At 37.4% G+C, this 15,546-nt stretch overlaps 4 protein-coding genes across 5 annotated transcripts; 1 reads left to right on the top strand and 3 right to left on the bottom strand.

Annotated features, from left to right (window-relative positions):
* Positions 1–134: 134 nt before the first annotated feature.
* LOC127261091 (chaperone protein dnaJ GFA2, mitochondrial-like) lies at positions 135–5,440 on the bottom strand. Of its 2 annotated transcripts, none has more exons than XM_051289275.1 (18): positions 5,239–5,440; positions 5,038–5,131; positions 4,880–4,957; positions 4,667–4,749; positions 4,475–4,558; positions 4,359–4,397; positions 3,590–3,691; positions 2,950–2,994; positions 2,782–2,869; positions 2,549–2,613; positions 2,392–2,466; positions 1,948–2,020; positions 1,502–1,593; positions 1,320–1,391; positions 1,057–1,113; positions 871–919; positions 646–712; positions 135–446 (listed from the first exon to the last, which is right to left on the bottom strand). In XM_051289275.1, the coding sequence occupies exons 1-18, from the start codon at positions 5,311–5,313 to the stop codon at positions 353–355; spliced, it is 1,332 nt and encodes a 443-aa protein (XP_051145232.1). In that variant the 5' UTR covers positions 5,314–5,440; the 3' UTR covers positions 135–352. The 2 variants fall into 2 exon arrangements, with proteins under 2 accessions (XP_051145232.1, XP_051145234.1); XM_051289277.1 differs by having other exon boundaries at positions 4,880–4,954.
* Positions 5,441–5,536: 96 nt separating this feature from the next.
* On the top strand, positions 5,537–9,794 carry LOC127261088 (sister chromatid cohesion 1 protein 3-like). The gene is made up of 13 exons (XM_051289272.1): positions 5,537–5,979; positions 6,400–6,658; positions 6,771–6,817; positions 6,920–6,969; positions 7,082–7,146; positions 7,237–7,577; positions 7,649–7,757; positions 7,838–7,980; positions 8,069–8,502; positions 8,632–8,671; positions 8,802–8,880; positions 8,955–9,099; positions 9,197–9,794. Exons 1-13 carry the CDS (start codon positions 5,856–5,858, stop codon positions 9,299–9,301), a joined length of 1,941 nt encoding a protein of 646 aa, XP_051145229.1. The 5' UTR covers positions 5,537–5,855; the 3' UTR covers positions 9,302–9,794.
* LOC127261093 (thioredoxin-like protein Clot) lies at positions 9,466–10,563 on the bottom strand. The gene is made up of 2 exons (XM_051289280.1): positions 10,375–10,563; positions 9,466–9,833 (listed from the first exon to the last, which is right to left on the bottom strand). Exons 1-2 carry the CDS (start codon positions 10,517–10,519, stop codon positions 9,580–9,582), a joined length of 399 nt encoding a protein of 132 aa, XP_051145237.1. The 5' UTR covers positions 10,520–10,563; the 3' UTR covers positions 9,466–9,579.
* A 166-nt stretch (positions 10,564–10,729) lies between these two features.
* Positions 10,730–13,387, bottom strand: LOC127261090 (O-fucosyltransferase 20-like). Its single transcript, XM_051289274.1, has 6 exons — positions 12,627–13,387; positions 12,375–12,543; positions 12,124–12,213; positions 11,762–12,045; positions 11,416–11,674; positions 10,730–11,212 (listed from the first exon to the last, which is right to left on the bottom strand). The coding sequence occupies exons 1-6, from the start codon at positions 13,184–13,186 to the stop codon at positions 10,973–10,975; spliced, it is 1,602 nt and encodes a 533-aa protein (XP_051145231.1). The 5' UTR covers positions 13,187–13,387; the 3' UTR covers positions 10,730–10,972.
* Positions 13,388–15,546: the final 2,159 nt, after the last annotated feature.

Genomic DNA, 15,546 nt, shown 5'->3' with positions numbered 1-15,546 from the left:
AGAATAAAATGGATAAATTGATTCTTAGATCAATCAAAAATAGCAATTGCAAGTGTTTGTATTTTTGAGTTATTTGAAATTACTAAAATTTTAAATAATTTTTTATACAATATGAACCGACATACAATCACAAGTATGCAATTTTCTTTTTCCTAGTGAATTAAATATATTATTACATGACAAAACATAGGGGAATAATCGTTGAACCAAAATTTTCCATCAAAGCATAAATATCATCTTCAGCTTTAAGTTTGTCTACCACTGAAAAATATATCTTCTTTTTAACTAAATATACTACATAACAAAAACCAAGCAAGAATTTTGCTCAACCAAAAATTTCACCTGCATCAAATTAAGCATTTGCTGCTGCATCCATTCTTTCGTCTTCTACGCGATCTTCTTTCGAGAACTCTTCGATCAGCTGGCGCTGCCGTGGTGTCAGAGTTCTGCCACATTTTTTCAACAAAGAAACCCAAATCAGCTGATTCATACAGAATTCACAAATATAAGATGATTAAAATGTATCAGTATATTTCGAGTTTTTATATATATGTGTTGAGGACTGCAGTTTGACAACAGGAGGAATTATCTAAATTATCGATAAAGATGAAGAACGAAAACAAAGACAGGAATCTGAGGGCTTACGTTGGAATCCTGACGTTGAAGTGTACATACTGATCGCCGAATGAAAAGGTGTTCCTGACTTTGAGTCCTGCGCAAGGCAGTAATCAGTGTTAATAATACATCTGCAACTTTAGTCGATCATCAGAACAAACATGTTTTTCAGCGATTTAATTATTGGGAACAATTTCAAGTATATGGTAATGCCGGTGAAAATTAATGAGTTAATACATATGGAGAGACTTTCACCTTTCTTCTTCAAGACAACCTTTTGGCCTGGTTGAGTGCCTGGCCGGACCTACAAAATATAAGACATCGAAAAAAGTAAGGAACTACATAAAAAGCTACATATCAAAAGCGTGCAAGAAGGAATGCTGTTAAGTTAAACGAGAGGTGCTAATTGCAATAACTTGTTGTATTTTCCTTTTCACAGACCTTAACAACGACATCCCCTGACAGCGTCGGCACCTGTATTGTACCTCCAAGAGTTGCCTGAAAAAGGATACATAAAGTGAACAAACTACCAAGATTCATTTCATGAAACGGAGTCACTAAAAGGCAAAAAGGTTCCGTTACTCTTTCAACGTCAAACATAATTTCTGGATGAACTTAAAATTAGGAACCAGTCAAGTTTTCCACTGAGATTCCCAAATCATAAGGCTTCCTATGAAATATCACATAATAGTCCGACAATATACCTGAGCTATGGTTATTACTGCGTCGACATGAATGTCAGCTCTTTCTCTACGAAATACTGGGTCTTCTCTGACCTGAAAAATGTACATTCAGCACACCTAGTTAGCACAAAATTTTGACAGCTCAAGACTAATTTCTAATGAGTTAAAGGTACAAGAGTTTGTGATAGAGGTAATCATGCAACCTTGACTGTAACATAGAGATCACCAGGCCTGTTTCCATCAGGATCTGCTCCACCACTTCTGGGAATCTTAATAGTTTCATCGTTATCAACCCCTGCACATAATCTATAATCAGGGCATTGCTCTCCTTGCAGACATTACACAGTAACTAGTTACAGATATTTATTTCTTTGTTTTTTTTTTCGCTTTTCTTGTCACTGCAAAATCGATTGTGGATTAAAGTTTCACAAAGATTGCTAGGTTCCTACAACAAATAAACAGTAAGAAAAATCATTACTGTTTTTGACTGAAAAATCAAGTTATAATCTAATTCAAAATCCCCCTCTAGCATTGCAATTGTCTGTATGAGAGGTATCTAGATTTCAAGATGCTAAAATTTTATAAGTATTTTCAAAGCCCGGAAGAAAAATACAAATGGCGAAGAGATGTATTGTTTCAAAGGAATTACCTGCCACCACATTCAACTTCACCATTTTTGTCCCTTTCATTACCCGCTTACCCCTGCAAGACTTGCACCAGCTCTGCTTCCAATACAATCATAAAAATGTATTACAGTTCATATCGACAGGCTATAAAGACATTTCAAAACATCCAATTCTATTTTATATCAGACCAAGTTTAACCTTCCAAACATTTTTATTATCTGTAAATTTTCTTATAGAGCAAATTGATCCAACTACTTATGTTAACAACTACTTATAGCGACTTAAAACCACACTTCAAAAGAACGTAACACAATAAATTAAATCAAATAAACTGCTTAGTGACTTCTTTCTGTTCATCATCTGAAATAAAGATATCCTATGGAGACAAAATTTTCCAAGGCAAAGTGGCAAATAAATAAACTAATAGCTAAGCAACAGGAGCCATATTATTTCAAAGTATTTCATACCGAGACTATTTTTCCAGTTCCGCCACAATTTGGACAAGTAGACTGGAGTGTGAAGGGACCATTTTGTGATGTCATCTGAAATATGAATAATATGTTAGCATGACGCATTGTACAACATGGTAGCAGTGAAATGATAGGAATGTAAAAAGGCACTCACAACACCAGAACCTCTACATCTCTTACAAGTTTCAGGCCTAGTCCCAGGAGGAAAACCAGTTCCACCTAATATAAAACAAGGATCATATAACATGATCAAACACTACGGAAGATCGAGAATAAAGCAACTTGGCACTTCAGCCATGTGAAGGTCTATCAGCTATCTTGGAAAATTATTAACTCTTGTAAGAAATTCAGTAAATAATGTTAGCTATATTCAGGAAATCACAATACCACAAGTATCGCAAGCCAAATCAGTCAAAACTGAAATTGTTTTGGTGCATCCCTGGATAGCTTCCATAAAGGAAAGTTCAACAGAAACCTGCAATCAGTAGCTGGAATTTGTAGTTATTGAGCACAAACTGCAAACTCCAAAATGTTTTATAATATTCTAGTCATAACCTTGACATCTTCACCGCCTGTGTCCCTGTTGAAGATGTCGAAAATCTGATCTCCACATCAGCCAAACAAAAAAAAAAAAGCACATGAAAAAAGAAATATATTAACTCAGGGAAAAATGAAAACATTGCAGCAAACATGATGATTAAAATACAACAAAAGCATATGCTACATAGCCTTAACTATTCACTGTAATAAATCTTAGATTACAATACTTTAATAGTTGGACCATTCTACAATTGATAGATGTGCTATATGTGGATGTTTAAGGAATCACATGCCTCTAATTCTGTGAATTAGAATTAAATTAACACTTAAAAGAAACTCATGCTCAGATTTTCAATTAAGAAAAGTAAATATTTTGCCGGAAACGACAACATCCTATATCTTCTTCTCCAGAACATCTGGTAATCACTACACCATCAGAATGAAGTCAAACAAGATTGCTGCATGGTAGAAACAACTTTTTTTACAATAAAAAAGGCTCAAAGCATTACGATGTTATCTGCCAACTCTGTAGCACAAGCTGATTCACTCATTTAACTGTTGCCTTTAGTTGTCACATTGAACCAAGAAAATGAAGCCCGTCTCATTTACTATCACAGCTAGCAAATAACATGAGGTTTAGATGTCATAGACTTACATCATTCTTAAAGATGTCTTGGAAAGGATTAAAACCACCTCCAAAAGGATCAAACCCAGGACCTTCACCATTACCAACACGTTCAAAAGCTTCATGGCCAAGCTGATAAAATGCAAAATCACCACATAGGTCAGACCCCGAAAAATAGAATAGTGATGTCATCATAAAACCATAAATAAAACCTGGTGTTTTGATACTGTATAAATAATTAAACAAAAAATTTCACCCTTAAGCACTTTGTCAGAGGAATACATTCTGAAGTTGTCCTTTTAGGTGTTTAAAATACATAATATTTTTCTAGTGTTAAAATGCTATAAATAGCACGAAATGAAGTGTATGCAATTGATATTGTATATGTAATTATAATATTACATAAATCTTAGTAATACAATAATATATTATGATTAACTATTAGGGAATATATGTATATATACTACATACATATTCAAAACATGAGCATACATTTACATATACTCCCTCCGTCCCGTAAAATAGCCCATTTGGATTTGGCATAGAAATTATGAAAAACAAATTTATTACTAAAAAATTGAGAAAAATATCCAAGTGATGATGAAATCACCATTGCAACTTATTCGCACAACATCAATATTCATTATTCATGTATATTAGTATATAAGTACACTATTATTAAATCTTTGAGAACATTCCCTCTCTGGCTTCACATATATCTTTATTAAAAATAGTTTACACTAAGATAGCAACTTTATAGAGGTAAGACGTATAATAAGTAGCATAATGTATTCTATACCTGATCATATTGCTGGCGCTTTTCATCATCTTTCAGTACCTACAAATTGGGACATATTTAATACATACATACATAGGATATTTACCTTGAAAACACACTGAAAATCCAAAAGATACCTCATAAGCCTTCTGAACTTCTTGAAATTTTTTTTCAGCTTCAGGGTCATCTTTATTGGTATCTGGATGCAACTTTTTTGCAAGCTAAAGAAAAAAATAAAAATAGAAGAGAGAGTGTTAAGATTCTTCATACTTCAGACTTTGATTTCTACCTATGCATATTCATAGAAAAGTGACAACACAGTAACGTACCCCATAATAAGCTTTCTTGATTTCAGAAGCAGTTGCACTGTTACTGACACCAAGCACATCATAATAATCTCTAAATAATTGAGCTAGCAACATAAGAAGCAAGAATTAAAGGCATGAATAAGTGTTAGGATTTTATTGAACAATATAGATGCATAGAACAGCATAAATAAAACGAGAGCAATAGTCCAATCACCACTGTGTAGATAAATATACCAGTGCTATGGATTGCTCGAGCAGCCCCCAGAACTTCACGGAATAATCCTAGATTCAACCAACAACTCTCTTTACCTACTGCGTTTCATTATAACAAATGCATTAGACCAAAGAACTCACCGGAGTGAATTAACAATTGAAAATTGAACAACAAGTACCATCTCGGAATTTGGAGTTAGAAAAAACCCTAGATTGATTGCACATCGCGATACTGAAGCTCCTGTAACCTTCCTTAGTCAACGAATCACACAGCTGCAATTAAACAGGACAATCAACATCAAACAGGAACCCAATACTACCACCACAACACACACACACATACAATACAAACAAAACATGCATCGAGAGTGAGACTGTACATGTGAGGGCGAATTGTGCAGCAGCAGAGACGAAACGGAGCGGCGTGCGAGGCGCAAGCCGTGCGAGCGCGCCATTGGTTCGATCTGCAGCTGCACAACGTGGACAATCGCTCGCTAGGTAGCGATCAAAACCCTAATTACGAAATCCTCCCAATTATTATTTAGGACCTCAGAAGACCACAAGGCAGCTGCAGATGCAAGGGTTTATGGAAGGTTCTAGCTCTAGTGGGAAGGAGGCTGACGCTGCTGCTTGGAAATGGAGCAGCCCGACCCGAATTATAAACTAAACACATCCGATATCCGACTCCGACCCGGAAATGATCTGACCCGCTCCATGTATAATATGGTCGGGTATTTGAACCGACCCACTCCATGACCAAATTAAGTCAAGTATTTGAACCGATCCGGGAAAGGATCCGACCCAATCTATTTTCCTAATTTTCTGAATTAGCGCCAATTTGGCTTTCCCGCCCCTCCATGAACCCACTCCGCCCTACCTCCGCCCTTTATCTACGCCACTACGAGAATCCGCAGGCTAAATCTGGATTCACCGTGTATAGGAAGATTTACATTGCAGGAGCTGGTAAATTGAGGACTAGAAGAAGAGGAAGGCGGAGATGTTCTACTCGCACACTTTCCTGGCAAGGAAAGGTCCGCTGGGTACGGTTTGGTGCGCCGCGCATTTGCAGCACAAGCTTAAGAAGTCTCACTACATCTCCACGAATGTTCCCAAAACCGTCGGTATGTTTTACAATTTTGCGCGGTTCGCGTTGTTTGTTTAATCAATTGTTCATCGTCGACGAAGGGGCAAAATTTAAATCTGAAAGCTTTTTTCCCCCATAAGTGATATCGTGCTGCGAAAGCTTTGTTCTTTCTGTGTGGATTGATATTCACCCTTGATAATGTTGCCATTTGTGTATGTGCTTGCTCGAATAAGAGCTTAAACTGCTAGTTTAGGGTTTGTGCTTCCATTTTTGTAATGATTCTTTCCTACCAAATGCTGTTCGTGCCACCACGGTTCCTCCTAATTTGGATGTGTAAAGCTCGTCGATTCGATGTTTTTTTGGCGCATGTTTCTGCTGCTGCTTAGAATTTGAATTACAGTGTTTTGGATTCTTTTTTTTTTGGAGGTTGTTCATTGAGCTGTATGATGCCTTGCAGATCGAATCATGTATCCTGAGGTGCCGCTTGCACTAAGGATGTCAGGACATCTTCTTGTTGGAGTTGTGAGGATTTATTCAAAACAAGTTGACTATCTCTTTGAAGATTGTAATGTTATACGGACTACGATCAATCGGATTCTTCGAAAAATAAATGTCAATCTCCCTGAAGATGCAACTCAAGCAACATTCCATTCTGTTACCTTGCCGGAAAATTTCAACCTTGATTCCATAGAATTGGATAGCTTTGATACAGACTGGTATGTTGTGCTTTTTCTTCCCTTGGATCTCTCTTTTTTGGCAAAACCTGTTTTAACTTTTGTTTTTTGCCTCCTAAATAACATGAATCAATTCAAATGTGGTAATTTTCAGGCAACAAGATTATCATCTTAAAAGCCTAGATGAAATTACTTTAACAGGTATTGAACTCAGCAGTTGTGATTTTGCATTTTTCTATGATGAATACCTTCCCATTCCTTAATGATATGAAGCTAATGTGGTTGTTGCATTCTATGCCACAGAGCAAATTCCAACTGGACAAGATCCTTATATTGTCATTAGTTTTCAAGAGGTGCCACCAAGTTCTTACTTATTCTCATTTCAGAAATTATGCAAATCAAATTTTGTGCCATAGTATTAGCATTTTTCTTTCTTTAATTTTCTTTCCTGGTACTCAAATGTAGCATGAATTACCTGGGCCACCAGCTGAGGAAAATCTAGGATCAGGGCCGGCTCCGATGGACGAAGAGTATGCCTTGCTTAGCTTATCCAAAGTTAGACCTTGACATCGTCGTCTAAATTTGTGAATTTACTGACTCCTTTGGCATTGGTGTTGCAGACCTCCAGTTGAAGCTGCTGCTGCTGCAGCTGCTGAATTTCAGGCCACTCCCAGCAAACAATTAGGAACAGATGATAGAAGTATTGGATCAATCAGTCCCCAAGAATTGCCAAGTATTGAGATCATGCGCGATGCTAGACAGAGTTTAGATTTCACCGCTTCACCAATGTTGTCTGATCGGGCCGAACCAGATGCAGTTCTGGAAGAGCAAATCAACAAGGATAAGGAAATCAATACTCCTCACTCAGTTGAAGTACCATTGCCGGGTGGCTCTGTCTCTTCACCACAAGCTCATGAAAAACCACCCTCTTTCGGGCGCTTGGGTTCCCCGATTGCCTTTGGTGAGTACAAGTTTGTGGGTTGCTGGATTTATATTATATAGCACTAATGCACACATTTCCCTGTTTTGCAGAACACCAGTCAAATGAGTTGCAAATCCAACCAACCCCACCTGTTGCAAAGCCACAGATTCGAAGAAAAAGGAAACAGTTTTTTGATGAGACAATCATATTAAGCAATCCGTAAGATTTTTTATTCCGTAGTTCATGCAAGCTTGCCCTCGTATTCATCAAGTTCTTAACACAAGAGCTCTATGATACAGGTTCATCCAAAAAGGGTTAAATGATACCAGTGATATCTGCCGGAAGAGAAAAAACTGCCCCACTTCTTCTCTTGCCATCTGGAACCGAAACAATCGGCTGCGTTTAAGGAAGGATGGCCTCTTTCTTCCGCCTTATCCTTCTGGTCTGTAATATTTAATGGTTCCTGTCTTCCCTGTTGCACTTTAGTTAGGAAATTTGTTTTAATCTGAATGAAGTTTCTTACGTTGTAGGATCTTGTTCTGAGTTGCAAGATATATACAAGAAAGATGCTATTTCTGTTAAATTTCCTCCAGTCCCTGCAGAAGAAGCGCATCAAGAGACAACTGCTGATCAACCCTCTGTATCCAGGCATGGTGATGACATGGAGATCGAAATTCCTAGAAATAATGAGTATGCTTCGCCTAACAGACAGATTCCTGATATCACCAATGTTTTGCCATCGCCAAGTGAAAGAGACCACTCGGCTTTTCATAATTTGGATACCGGGTTACATCCACATCGGGAAGCAACTGAAGAGGAAGAAGCACTGCCCACTGCAAGTGTGGGGGCATCTTCTGGAATGCTTGATTCAGAAATCAGAACCCCAGATTCAGTTTTTGGGAAGAGCTTGCAGGCTGAGCACACAGTACTATCTAACATTTCTGAGTTTGTGGCTTCTCCAGGGGTATGCTAATACTTGTAGTGTCCTTTGAGTTTCATGGACTTTGTTTCGATTTATCAAAAAGCTGATCCTTTAGATTTACTCGTGTTAATCTCCTACATGTATTTAAAGTGGCTTCATCTTCTATTGCAGGAGCTTCGATTTCTGGACCAAGAGGACAATTCTCCAGCTGGTATGTTCACAAACTTCTTATGATCCATCTGATTTTCAAATTTCCTATTCAGGTCAATGCAACTTTTTCAACATAAACTTCGATTATAGCACATGCATATCACAAGTTTTACCTGCATTTGAATGAATAGGATCCCAAGGAACACCTGCATCTGCTAACTTAGGAACTCAAGGAACCCCAGAACTTCACGCATTATCTTCACGAACAAGGTGTGGTATTTTTCAACAAGGAATTTAATTGCATCATTGAAGTTCATATGTTAACCTTTTCCGATTGTTTTCAGAGCTGTGGCTCAGTACTTGAAGAGGCAGGCCTCAGCAACCCCAGCCTCAAGCAGCGCAGCAGAATCATCCGAGGATCTCAGTTTGAACAAGATCTTGGAAGGCAAAACCAGAAAGATATGCGCTCGAATGTTTTACCAAGCTCTGGTAAGCTGAACCTGTACTACAATCCTCTCTTCAATTCACCAAGAAGTATATTGGTATGTCCCTCTCATTAGTGATACCTTGGAATGTCACTTGGCAGGTGTTGAAGAGTAACGACCTTGTCGACGTACACCAAGAAGTACCATATGGAGACATCACCTTGAAAGTAACTCCAAAGCTCTCCAAGGAACAATTCTCCATCTAAAACAGAAGATGTCAGTTTAGTGATATTTATATATGTAAATAGCTAAGTTAAAGCATAGCCCCATCTCAGTTTTGTAAAATTATTTTATCCTCTCTACTAGTATTCTTGCCATACAATTGATATCAAATGTTAAAATATTTTGTAGCAGAAAATGAATCAACATGTTATAAATAAGGATCTTATATCCTGCAACTTAATGGTGTCTTCTTTGAACCCCCAGCGAATGTCGGTTTTATTACAACAGTTGTTATTATCATGTGACTAAGTCACAGCAACAGCTAATTCTCAGACAATAGTTTGCTGATTTTGTTCTCAATATGGGCTTCATGATCCTCGAGACGACCCTTCACTTCACCATCTTCCCACCGGATCAATGTAGGCACTCCTTTGAGCTTGAACCTTGAGTCTGTCCTCCATGGATGCCCGGGATCTCTCCATGTGGGCCGATCTCCCACATATGCCCTCAGTAGAGCCACATTATCCGTCGATGCTTCGAGCTTTTGGTATATCACAGGCTCAGCTCTCACACAATCTGAAAAGAAGAGATCCCTCAGAAAGTCATGGACAAGGAGGATAAACCAAGAATCAACTCAACCCTCATGCATCATTCAATACCAACAGCAATGCCCTGATGCAGTCTCCTATGCTATGGCTCACTAAATAATCTACTAAAATTATTTTTAACAAACATGGCATCAATACCTTATATGCACCCCAAATCATACTGAAAATCTATTTTATATTGAATATTTCCAAATCAAGAATGAAAACAGTATTATACAAAATCCTTGAGAGGCTTTATGAACAAAAGAGTCTGTACTCTGTCTTTGCCATTCTAATTCAGTTGAATGATGAATTAGAAGATATAACGTCTCATAAATCCCCAAATTCGTCAGGAGCTTATCACATTAGAAAAACCATAATCCTACCATTTTATTTTATTTTTAAAATTCATAAATATTTAAAAGTTTCAATAATCCATGAAATCGAGCAGAAATTCCCTAACGCAGGTAACCAAACATTTCTACAATCGTCCATTTTCGCGAGTAAACATCAAAGATGAAAAGCAATACCAGGGCACCAGCTGCGATCGGTGGATGGATCTTTGTCGGCCAGGAACAGAATAAGATTTGCTTTGTGATTAGGCGCTTCAGCTGTGAATTTGTCGAAAACCGCACCAAATGTTGACAGCGTTGAGTCCAAAACTTTCAGCGGCATTTTCTGTTCTTCGCAATTCCCACGCTACACAGAATCGAATGTTATATCCCCAATACCTTTTCACATTTTTGCCCTTAGAAAAATCTCGTTTTACACGATTTTGCAAAAGGCCCAGTAAATTAAAACACATGGGCCACTTGATAAGCCCAAAATTAAGATTAGTACCAAATTAAAAAAAGCCCATTTCCAATCAAATTTTGTTCAAACAAATTTATCCTAAGTAACCGTGTGTGTATATATATCTGTACACAAATCCAACGTACAAGTACAACATCAAAGAATCAATTAAACAACAGAGCTGAAGGCCAAAATTTGAAGAATGAATCCTATACCACATATCTTCCTCTACAGTTTCTCCATCTCTACTCCTCCGATCCCGCCGGCCGCCGCTGGCGAGCTCGTCGCGCCGTATTCACAAGTATCTCAAGTCCATGCAGCTCGCCCCAGTTGGTTTCACGTATAAGAGTGTCGCGACGCCGTATCGTTGCACATACACTCGGGAACGGGGTACTTGGTCACATCTCTCCCGACTTTGCTTGTCCTAAGCTCGGGTTGTCCCATCGAGTCGCGATGCAACTCTAGTATTATCTTGCCGAACTCTGCTTCCGGGATCGACGAGTTCATAAAGTGCGTGAGCATGTGCCTTTTGTTCGGGATTATAGTCTTCTTGTGCCCCGCGTAAGCTCGGTGCCCCTGTTTCAGACAAAAACACGATATGTTAAGCCAAAATATTGTATAATTGTGTTCTTAAGTAGGTTTTATCACAGATTTTTACTATTTAAAATATCACATCAATATCTATTTTTATCACATCAAACAACTATTTGAATTAATTTTTTACTATTCAAAAATTAAAATAAAAAAATCCAAACCGACATCATCGGGCTACACAGTACCTGAATGGCGTGGCCCATATTCCCGCCATGCGACGCCATGAACACGTCGCTATTCTCCGACACTATGAAATCGATGGCTGCCATTAAAGACGCCTTCTTTTCGATCGGTTCGAGTTCGCCGGGTAATGCGAGGTCGACTTTGTTGTAGAAATGAGGGAATTCCCGGATCAACGGTTGCAAGGCTTCTTTCGATCCCAATGGAACGCCTCCCGCCCAATAAATCGGAGTGTTCGTCGGAGCTCCGAGCGCCTTAAGCAATCTGAAAACATGAAACCGTTAAATATTAGAAGTCGCGTCCCTAAAGGTTCGATCGGAAAATCAAGAAATCAGTAATCTCGAAATTCACCGCACGACTTCGAACGCATTTAAAGGGCATAGGCCGGCGAGCTTCCGATCGTGGTACGTCATGTTAGAACGCGACGTCAAGAGCTCGGGGCGGGCCATTCTTTCGTTGGTTATCATCTCGTCGTACTCGGGATTTAGACCGGGAAGACATCCGGTCCTCACCCAGACATCCTTCTCCATTCGTAAATGTAGCGCAAGGTACGGCCCCCGGCTTCGCATTCTTGCCGTGAACGTGTTTCCGAGTTCCAATATTCGCGGCGCGAATCGTAGAGCGTGAAATGCCACCTACACATAAGTTCATAATCAATTTCGATTTAGCAATCGTCGCGAATATCATTTTTTTTTTTTTTTCGATAGGTATACCTTGCAACGCAATTTTTGCAGGTCCGAAGGAAGATCCTTCGACAGCCTTGAATCGAGACCGCGTAATAAAAGCACACCATCCCTCCTAAGCTGCATCAAAATCAAATCCATAGTTAGAAACAAATCATTCTTACAGGATAGTAATGGAAGAGAGAACAGAGTCCCCTGTAATGCATAACCTAATCGAATAAAGTTCATTCCGACAGATTCAAAGATGCAATCGACAATGGATTCAGATTCAGCTTTCTTACCAGTTTAAGGTAGCGCGATCGGATCCATTGAGGAGAAACGTGGAGGGGAGTCCTCTTCTCCTCGACTGGGCGAGACATTAAATGCGTCGATGGAAGTGAGGAAACGATTCTTACATCGTTTGCTAAGACAGTTTTGAAATGATCCAAATCGAATATATCGGCAAATTCACTGCGCAATCAGTAGTTGAGAAACGAATTCAATTCGAAACCCTAGAGAGAAAGAGAGGGCAAATTGAAGTGTAATGAAAGTACCTCTCGTCGGCCCAGATGACGTTGACCTGCAAAATGGGGACAACCAAGGCAGCTCCGAGGATCCTTGCAATGACGACAGCATCGACAATCTGATTCCTCTGCTGATTCATCCCTCCGGAGACAACCACCATTAAATACTTGCGCCTGTCCTTGACGACCTCGCGCCCTTCCCTTCTGTAATTGCCGCTGAAGTCCAGACATGGACGGTATCCCATCCCGTCGGGCTGCTTCCAGAATCCGACATCGGGAACAGGCGTCGGTAAGGACGATGTGGCCTCCTTATTACCAGTGCCGCAGGGGGGCTGGGAAGAAGAAGAAGGCATCGAAGGGATCAAACTGAGCCACGTCACCACCATACAGAGAAACCCTAATCCGAAGATTAGGGATATGAAAAACCTGGGGCTACGGAGGACTCGCCGGAAAAAGTGGTGGCTGGCCTTGTGCGGCGGCGATTGGTGGTGGTGCTGAAGAAGCAGCGCGTCGAGGGAGGCCTGTGAGATGGAGGCGATGATCTGCGACGGGACGGAAATGTAGCTCTGCTGCTTCTTCTTCGACGCCATTGATCAATTCAATTCAAATCTTCGAATTAAAAACCATATAATAAATATATGGATTTTCAATTTAATTAGAGAGATGGGAAAGGAGACGCAGAGAGGTGTGGGTTTCTTGGAAAGAGAATTGGGAGAGACAGCTGAGCTGATCTGAGGAAGACGACGAGGGACGGCGCGGAAACGCGTTTGATCGAAAGAATAGTGGGGATAATTTAATTTATTTTTATATTTATCTGTAGTGGGTGGGTTGGCGACAGACAGACCGTATTTATATATATATATATATTATTGGGGTGGTATTTTGAATTCTTGTCTTTAGATGTAATAATTGTTAGGTTTGGGTGTGGGTGTGGGTGTGGGTACGGGGGTTTCTATTTTCAACTCCGGGGTTTCCATTTTGGGGGTTTTCTGTTTCCGCCCACCGGCTTTTCGTGGCTTACTCTTTAGTCCCTGGTAAAGTTTTTTTTACCTATATTAAATGTTTTTACTTGTCATTTAAACTTGTCTTATCTGTATAACTTAAAAATAAAAAATAAAAAAAAGCAAAATTGTCCATAACTCCTTTGTGGTTTCAAAATTCAGCATAAATTTTTCCTCTACTTTAAAAATTGTATGACGCTCTCTTATACTCTAAAAAATATTGCATAAAACCATTTTGTGGTTTCGAAATTCAGCATAAATCTCCATTTTACTTTAAAAAATTACATGACGCTTACTTATACTTTAAAAAATATTACATAAAACCCCCTGCCATGTAAAACATATAGATAAGAAATCATCTTCTTATCACACAAGAAAAGTTTCATAGTGATGGGGTTTCATGCAACGTTTTTTAAAGTATAAGGGGGTACCATGCAATTTTTAAGGTATAAAGAGATTTTACGGTGAATTTTGAAATCACAAAGGAATTATAAGTAATTTTACAAAAAAAAAAAAAAAAATGCTTATAAAATTAGTAGTCTGCAAATATTAAGTTTATCCTTACTTTCATTCAATGCAAGAGTATTTTAAATGTTTTAATTTTATAAAAATCTACTAACAATTTTATACTTCTTCATCCAATTTCTATTGTCCTAAAGTATTATATTTGTCCTGATATATTAGATATTAAAAGCATTAAATGAATGAATTGTAAAAATATAAACTTTGTATTTAAGAAAATAAATAAAACAATAGTTATTGTTTGTCTCAAATAAAAAAAATAAGACATTGATTTGTAACTGAATTAATATTAGTTTTTCTTAAGTTACTATAATATTATTTTAAGACAATTTAGGTAGAATGAAAATAATACTACTAGTATTATTAAACACTATTTTCGTTCTTTTCCTTAAAAAAAAAAAATAAATAAAATTGTCATTTTCAATACTTAAGCTCAATACTTATCGTCACATTTAACTATACATTTTCATATAAACTTTACATGAAATAATGTGTAAAAATATGTTATATATCTACTGGTAATATTTTAACACATTTGTTTTTTTCTTTTTTTAAAATTTTAAATTTTTATTATTTAGATTTTACATGTAATTTTTTTTATATAAAATATTTTATTATAGATTATTTTAATATTAAATTCAAATCAAAATTTGTTTACATATTTTTAATTAAAAAAAAAAAAAGTGGAAAACGGTTGTGTATTGGGCACTGAATAAAAAATAAAAGGAAAAAGAAGAACAAATGACAGATTTTGACAGCCACATAATCAGAAGAAAATGAGATGACGTCATCAGAAGTTTCCCTTACGTTTCTGACTCTACTAACTATTAGTACAAAAGTGCGCCTAACATTATCATCTCAATATATTATTAATTGTTATGATTATAGTAAGATTCGATAATAAATCAGTATTTAATTTATAGATTTATATATATTCAACAGCTAAATTAATACCAAATTTGGCTTTACTTCCAAACTGATTTCACTATTGATAATGTTTTAGGTCACTATAATCGAATAGTTGGGAAACTGTTACATCTGATTATTTATTTATTTATTTTTTTTGAAATCCCAAATATTTATTACTCCCTTCGTCCCACCCCACGTACCATATTCGCCGTTTCTGTCCGTCCCACATCCCATGTCACTTTCTTTTTTTTTAAAAATTATACCGTGTCTACAATGTTGTAGGTGGGATGGAGGTGTACATAATTTGTTAATGTTAACTTCACTTCATAAATGCTACTATTATCTTAATACTATTTACCGTCTCTATTTTTTTATTTTTGAATGTCTTACATCTCAAAAAAAATTAATTATACACTTTAATTTCATTTTAAATTAATTATTTTATCTTAACTTAAACATAATTACTTTTATTAATATATTCTTAATTATTTATTAATTATATTTATTCTAAATTTTTT

Source organism: Andrographis paniculata, unplaced genomic scaffold (genome assembly GCF_009805555.1).
Source record: "Andrographis paniculata isolate CXL003 unplaced genomic scaffold, ASM980555v1 Contig62END, whole genome shotgun sequence".
NCBI classification, from domain to species: domain Eukaryota; kingdom Viridiplantae; phylum Streptophyta; class Magnoliopsida; order Lamiales; family Acanthaceae; genus Andrographis; species Andrographis paniculata.
The sequence above is the reverse complement of the archived record's forward strand: the minus strand, read 5'-3'. Positions and strand labels throughout refer to the sequence as shown.